Source organism: Heloderma suspectum, chromosome 2 (genome assembly GCF_057233095.1).
Source record: "Heloderma suspectum isolate Gila_16-S chromosome 2, 16-S_ref, whole genome shotgun sequence".
In the NCBI taxonomy this organism is placed as follows: domain Eukaryota; kingdom Metazoa; phylum Chordata; class Lepidosauria; order Squamata; family Helodermatidae; genus Heloderma; species Heloderma suspectum.
In genome coordinates this window covers 394,044,609-394,051,600 of record NC_139459.1, presented here as the reverse complement: position 1 = coordinate 394,051,600, position 6,992 = coordinate 394,044,609, and the positions used below count along the sequence as shown (strand labels likewise).

General features: G+C 46.9%; 1 protein-coding gene across 1 annotated transcript; it reads right to left on the bottom strand.

Annotated features, from left to right (window-relative positions):
* Positions 1–1,449: 1,449 nt before the first annotated feature.
* Positions 1,450–6,044, bottom strand: LOC146356477 (vomeronasal type-2 receptor 26-like). Its single transcript, XM_084841225.1, has 3 exons — positions 5,922–6,044; positions 5,469–5,595; positions 1,450–2,455 (listed from the first exon to the last, which is right to left on the bottom strand). The coding sequence occupies exons 1-3, from the start codon at positions 5,976–5,978 to the stop codon at positions 1,554–1,556; spliced, it is 1,086 nt and encodes a 361-aa protein (XP_084697351.1). The 5' UTR covers positions 5,979–6,044; the 3' UTR covers positions 1,450–1,553.
* Positions 6,045–6,992: the final 948 nt, after the last annotated feature.

Here is a 6,992-nt window from a genome sequence, read left to right as displayed (position 1 = left end):
AGTCAAAGCATCCCTGTCCAGTCTCATCTTGAATGCCTCGAGGGTGGGAGAGCTCACCACCTCCCTAGGGAATTGGTTACACTGTTGTATTACTCTAACAGTCAGGAAGATTTTTCCTGATGTTCAACCAGAATCAGTCAGTGAGCAGTCAGTTTTTGTCGATTAGAGTTTATCCTGTATTATCTCTTCAGGGAGAGAATCAGATATGAGATCTTTCCCTCCTCCACCTTGCAGCTGGCACTGCTTCCTGAGGTGGGGAAAGTGACCTGAGGTGGGGAAAGAATATCTTGGAGAGGTAAAAAAAAGGGGGGTGTTTCAGTGAGCAGGGAAGGGAGGTGTCCTGTTTCAATAGCAGCAGGTGCCTTGGGCAAGGCACAGATAGTCCCAGGAGTGACAGAGAGAGAGAGCAACCACTTCAGTCCAGGGTCATGCACAGGAATTCCAGGGAGGTTTTTCAGGGACAGGCAGAGGTGAGATCAAAGCAGTCGAGAGGTCAGTCCACAAAAGTCAGTTTTATTGATGGTCAAGGCCACCCAGTGGATGTCCGAGACAGTGGTCCAGGTGGATAGCTGAAGATCTAGGAATCTGCCAGGTCTGGTATGTTGAGGTAAAATACGGAGGTCAAGGCACTGTTTATGCAGTAGAGAGCTGGCTTCGGCTGTGCTGATTTATAGCTGGTCGTTAATCAGCACAGCCGGCTAATTAGGTCAGTGTGTTGCTTTTAAGTGAGGCCCCACACTGACTTCCTCTTGTTCTTTTGCTGTTCACGTCTGATTCTATGCTGTTCAGAGGGATGAATTATCTCAGGCTCTGCCTGAGCCTGAAGGAATTCAGGAACTGTTTGAGAGGGGTGAGGTTGCTCCTGTAATGGTCCCAGGGGAGGACTGCCAGCTATGGCCTCCTATTCCTTGCCTAGCTCTGTCTGGGGCCCATTGTGCTGGCTCGTCCACTCCTCTTCTTCCTCAGGTGAATCCTCCTCCAGGTAGGGCATGACAGGAGGAGAGAGATCCACAGAATGCTATGGGGTTCACAGAATGCTATGGCCTTTCCCTCACTTCTCCCTGCTACCACCACTAAGTGAGCTGGATGGGTGCAGAGGCCTGTCTAGCTGGGAGGAATGGGAAGCAAAATTGCCCCTGTCAGCAGGACACAGGGTTTTCAGAAGCCTTTGAGAGCAGAGGCTTCCATCTAATGAGCAGTAATCCCATAGGATTGTATGCTCAGTATACTTTGTTATTATATAAAGAACCATAATGAAAACCTCCAACTAGAAAATGGATTACACTTATATTTTTGTCTGTAAAGTAAGGGGAATCATTAAAGCACTATCCTCTGTCAACAATTACATTTAAACGTGCTGTGTTTGTTGGTTTGGCATTGTAAATAAAACAGTGATGCATATAAAAAATTACTCAGTGCCACAAACCAGAGAATTACCCAGAGACAGATAGATTTGCAAATAAGTTTTATATATGATCTGAAACACATGTAGGGGGAGCGGGTGGCAGCTGCTTTCTAAATGACAGCCCTGAAATACCATAAGAATTAGATTTCTATTGTGTTTTCATCATCAGATGTTCCTTCGTATTCAGATCAGGCCTCAGTACAATAATGTAGCACTTGGGAAGGAAGATGCAGCCCAGTAGCCCATCACTGGAGGCCAAGATAGAGAAGACCTGAACGGCCACCATGTATTTCCCCTTGGTGCTCAGGTAAGTGGGCACAAAGGACACCCAAACACTGCAGAAGACCAGCATGCTGAAGGTGATCAGCTTGGCTTCATTGAAGGCCCCAGGCAGCTTCCTGGCTAGGAAAGCCACCATGAAGCAGATGGCAGCCAGGAAGCCCATGTAGCCAAGGGCAGTATAGAACATGGCAACAGACCCTTCGTTGCATTGCAGGATAATCTCTTCAGGCTGTGAGTGCATGTCTGAGTCAGGAAAGGGTGGAGAGACTCCCAGCCAGATGGTACAGATGCCAGCTTGAATACCAGAACAAGAAAATACAATGGTATTGGCCAAACTCTTCCCCAGCCATCTTCTCACTGTGTTCCCTGGATTTGTTGCAAGGAAGGCCAAGACCACAGTGACTGTTTTTGCCAACACAGAAGACACAGCAACCGAGAAGATGACACTGAAGGCCATTTGCTGGAGAAGGCAGTTCACTTTCTGTGGCTGGCCAATGAACAGGCAGGAGGACAAAAAGGAAAGCAGGAGGGAGACAAGGAGAATGAAGGAGAGGTCCCGGTTGTTGGCTTTGACTATGGGAGTTTCGAGGTATTGAATGAAGATTCCTAACACCAAGCCTGTAATTAGGGAGAGGAATAGGGCAAAGGAGGCCAAGATGATCCCCAGAGTTTCTTCATAGGACAGGTAGACTCTAATCTTGGGGACACATTGATTTCGGTCCTTGTTTGGATGCTGATCTTCTGGACACTTGCTGCAATGGTCTGCGTCTGCAAACAGCAAGTGTAAAATCTACCTTATACATCTATAACAGTCTTTTTCCCCTTCTCTATTTAACTTTGCATCAAATATATATGTTTGTCATGTGAGTTTATGTCCAAGACCAGGCTAGCAGTTTGTAGTTGTCCCCATACTCTGCGCCCAATACTGAACCCACACATGACATTTGTGTGCGCACTCATATATGCACAAAGGAAGCTATTTTATGTATAGCAATGCCCAAACCTTATTTTTTACTACACATTTGAGTGGAAATCATGTTGCAGTCTTTCCTGGGAACAAAAGACTACTACCTCCTCCATGGTAGAGAACTCAACTATGAACACAAGTTTCTCCTTTTACAATACACAGCACAGAGGCACAGGAAACACAAACACACATAGAAACTCTCTCGCAAACACACTCACACGGAAGAAAGAGACACAGCCTGACTCTCAACCTCATTCAGACATGACAGCAAACGAGGAGAGGAGACACAGACTCAAACACACACGGAGCCAGGGCTGGTCCAGGACATCATCACCACCACCACCACCACCACCACCACTGATGTTAGAGGAATCTGTTTGGGGGGTGGAGCTCAGTGAGCTTTTGCTGGTCTCCCCTCCCGACTCTGACCCGACATCCAACAGCTGGCCCAACTCGGCCCACTCCAAGTTGGGGCAGTTGGCGGAATTTCTGCCTTTGAGCCGCAGTGCAGCAGTGGAGGCATGAGGATGAGAGGGGAGCACCATGGCCCTCCCCTCTTATCCTCCCGTCCCTGCTACTGCACTGCCATGCAACTGTTGTCCCTCTCTCCTTGCCAGGGTTGGTCCCGGCCAAGAGAGAGGGTCTGTAAATGCATTTACAGAAGGGGAAAAACAAGTTCCTGGATTTTGGGATGACACCCCCAGCTCGGCTCAGAAATGGAAGGCAAGTCAGGGCTGCCATGGAAATCCAGCGAGCTCTAAAAGGGCTGGATTTCCAGTCAATGGACATCCCTATGATCATCATACACACACACACACACAGACACACACACACACGTACGTATGTACATATGTACGTACATATGTATGTATAATTCAAAGTCAGGAGTTAGTTGGTCATCCCTTTTTGACTGCCTTCCCATTGACCACTTCATTGGAAAGCTCTTGACACGCAGATTCCTTGAATAACAACGGGTTTAATTATGTCTGTAAAACTTTCTTTTTTAACGAATCTGGCTATCTTCTATAACAATATACTATAAACTTTTATTTCTAATATCAAGAACTGCCAAGTATAATTAAACAAATGTAATTAATTGTGCTTGCTGCTGGACATGCACCTATGGATGTATCGTTGTGCTTCCATCATGACCACAGAGTGGTGAACACTGTGTCTCAGTCTGGACTCTCTAATGTTCCCCAGCCCAGGTCTCTGAAATGGCTGCTGTGTTTGTTACCTCGGATGGCTTTCCTCTGGCTGATCCTTGTCTGATAGTGTACCCTGAAGGTGGACAGTGCCGCAAGATCTCCTACATGGAGTCATGGCGACCCTTTGGTTTACCCTTTGCTGCACTTGCATGTTGAGGCTGGATAGGGTCCTGGCATGGCGCATGTTGCAGCCGGGCAAACCAAGTGGGCGTCTATCTGCCTACGCCTTTCTTCTGCCATGGACAGGTCTACATTGCCATGAGTCATGTGCACTCATGGGCAAACCTCCAGGTTCAATCGTTGATGGACCAGAACAAGGACGTTACAGTGGCCCCCCTGGAGTTGACACCAGGAACATTGTATTTCAGGAAGTTTTGTAAAGGTAAAAGATGTAACACCTGGAATGTTTCAGTAACTGCAGTTAGTTCCATTAAACCTTCCGTTAGATTGGATTTTTCTCCATGAACTAAGTTTGTGGGTAACCAACTTGTTATTGTTGTTGTCATTTCATTCGTATTTGTTAGACACTTCTTCCAGAAAGAAGATTCAAGACATCTTCAAAGAAATTATTAAAACATGCAAAAATGTAAAATAGCTAAAAACAATTAACCATAAAATACCATTGTCTGTATTTTAATGTTTAAACTGAGAAGTAGGAATCAAAGAAGGGCTTTAAGCCACTGAACTTTAGGTATCTTTTCTTTTAAGAATTGTCACTGAATTGTCACAATCTCCTGGCTTGTTATTTCCTGCCCTACATTCCTCCACTGCCTTCTTCTGCTGCTGAACACTCTTGCCTATAACTTTCCCAGATATACTAATGCACACACTGAGCATTTTTACTTGAGGCTATTATTGTACGCTTGTGATTGGCCACTCACGGAAGTTTGCAAGTCCTTTTCATGACACCGTCAACCTCCAGAACATCTCCTGCACTTTCTCCCCTTTCTCCCACTTTCACAAAGATTGGAGATAAGCTGTAATATGCCTTAATGGCGCCATATTGGCAGCATGAAATGCCGCCGTTGCTCTATAATTCAGCCACTAGGTGGTGCTGTTTCATTGAACATATAGAGCATTGCCAAGAAGGGAGGTTTCCAATTGCAAATCACGCTGGACTCGCTGGTCTTGTACGCCCCTACCAACCCTACTGTTCTATGATTCTGTGTGTTTGCAGTCTAAAGGAGCCCACTGTACACCCAGAAAGACTCCAGAAGAAGAAAGCCTGGTAAGGGTGTGGGGAGGGGTTGCTTCATGTAGAGATGCTCATTGATGTCATGCAGGGCACAAGTCACACTGCTGGGCCTCACTATTCTCCTGTGTGAACAAGCCACATGTGTGTTTCATGTGTTTAAACATGAGACTGCCCCAATCATATTAAAGAAGGGGGCATATTGACCATTACTCCATCCACTCCCCACCTCCAGTTCATCCTCCATGATCATGGCTTGCTACTCACTTTGAGAAATAAATTATGGACATTAAAAAAATAAGCAAGACAGAAAGGATCTAAGTTTATAAATGCCGAAACCACTTTAACCCAAAATGGCTGTGTTAATCTTTGCCATATTCCCCAAAGGCTGCCCTTTCCTCCAGAGTCACCCACCTTCCTGAGCAGAGATGGTCCCTTCCGCACAGGGAACACAGTCATAGCAGCAAAGTGGCTTGCCTTCCTGAACCACCTTGAAGAATCCAGGGCGACAGCTTTCCACACACCTGGAGCGAGGAAGTGACTATGGATACATTCAAGAAACATCAAGGAAAATAGGTTAAGGTGAATTAATCTATGGGAAGAGACACCGAACTGGAAAGATCCCAATAGCATCTCTGGTCCCAGGTTTAACTAGGTTCAAGTTCAAGCCTGTATCCAGACCTAAGCACTTGCAACTGATACAACTGCATGTTAGTTCCTGCCAGGCCCACCTTTCTGACACACACTGGCTAGGGATGGCGGAGAATTTCTCCCTGAATCTTCGGGGGGCTGAGCGCCAATGCATTCACCCCCCTGAAATCGGTGGTGAAATTCTCCGCCCCCCTGCCCCCCCATGACGGGACTTACCTTTGGCGAATGTCCCTCCCGGCGGTGGGTCCTGGCGGCGTTTCGGTGGCGTTTCATCGCGGGCGGTGGCGGTGGCTGGTCACCCGACCAGCTGCTGCCGCCGCCATTGCAAAAAAAAACACCTAAAGTAAAAAAAAAAACCACACCTGTGATAGGCTACGTAATGATTTACGTAGCCTATCACGGCTAGATTTCCAAAGTCAGCCGTGATAGGCTACGTAAATCGTCTCGTAGCCTATCACGGGTGACTTCGAAAAAAAAAAAGCGCGTACGCAAATGGCGGCGGCCCATGGGCGCTGCCATTTGCGTTCCTTATTTTGGCAAGTCTAGTCTACGTAAAGATTTACGTAGACTACGGCGAAAATAAGGGCTTTTGCCGTAGTCTACGTAAATCTTTACGTAGACTAGACATGCCAAAATAAGGAACGCAAATGGCGGCGCCCATGGGCCGCCGCCATTTGCGTACGCGCTTTTTTTTTTCCCAAAGTCACCCGCGATAGGCTACGTGACGATTTACGTAGCCTATCATGGCTGACTTCGGAAATCTAGCCATGATAGGCTACGTAAATCGTCACGTAGCCTATCATGGGGTCTTTTTTAAAAAACTTTTTGTTTCGCGGCCAGGGAGACAGGGCTCTTCTCCCCGGCCTGAATTTCAGCCGGGCGAGGCGGGAAGCCTCCCCCCTGGCCTGAACTTCAGGGGGAAAAGCGAAGCGCCTCCCCCCCACCGTGAAGCCAAGCTGCGAAAAGGTAAGTGACTTTCGTACATCCCTAACACTGGCAATCCGACACAGAAGACAAAATACTCTTTATTGCAGCAGATCAGGTTATACAGACCAGCTTTCCAGGGCTTGTGGCAAAGCTTACAGCATTTATAGACCCCGATAAAGCAAATAGAGTTGACAGAGGCTATTGGCACAGTGCTTATTTTAAGAGAAAGTTCCAAGGATAGAATCCACGCCGAGTCAGCATTCAGTTCCAGAGAGATAGATACATAGATGTTCCCAGTCAGAGTCTTAATGAAGCAGGATTCAAGGCAGACAAGAGTTCAAGATTCAGGAAAAGTACAGG

What these genes read in the sequence shown, in the direction of transcription:
- LOC146356477 (XM_084841225.1), bottom strand. Translation starts at nt 5,978, where the DNA reads ATGAAACGCCACCGAAACGCCGCCAGGACCCACCGCCGGGAGGGACAT. An exon ending in GGGAGGGACATTCGCCAAAG is followed by an intron (nt 5,596 to 5,921) that starts GTAAGTCCCGTC and finishes ATGTATCCATAG; the next exon opens with TCACTTCCTCGCTCCAGGTG. An exon ending in GACCATCTCTGCTCAGGAAG is followed by an intron (nt 2,456 to 5,468) that starts GTGGGTGACTCT and finishes TGCTGTTTGCAG; the next exon opens with ACGCAGACCATTGCAGCAAG.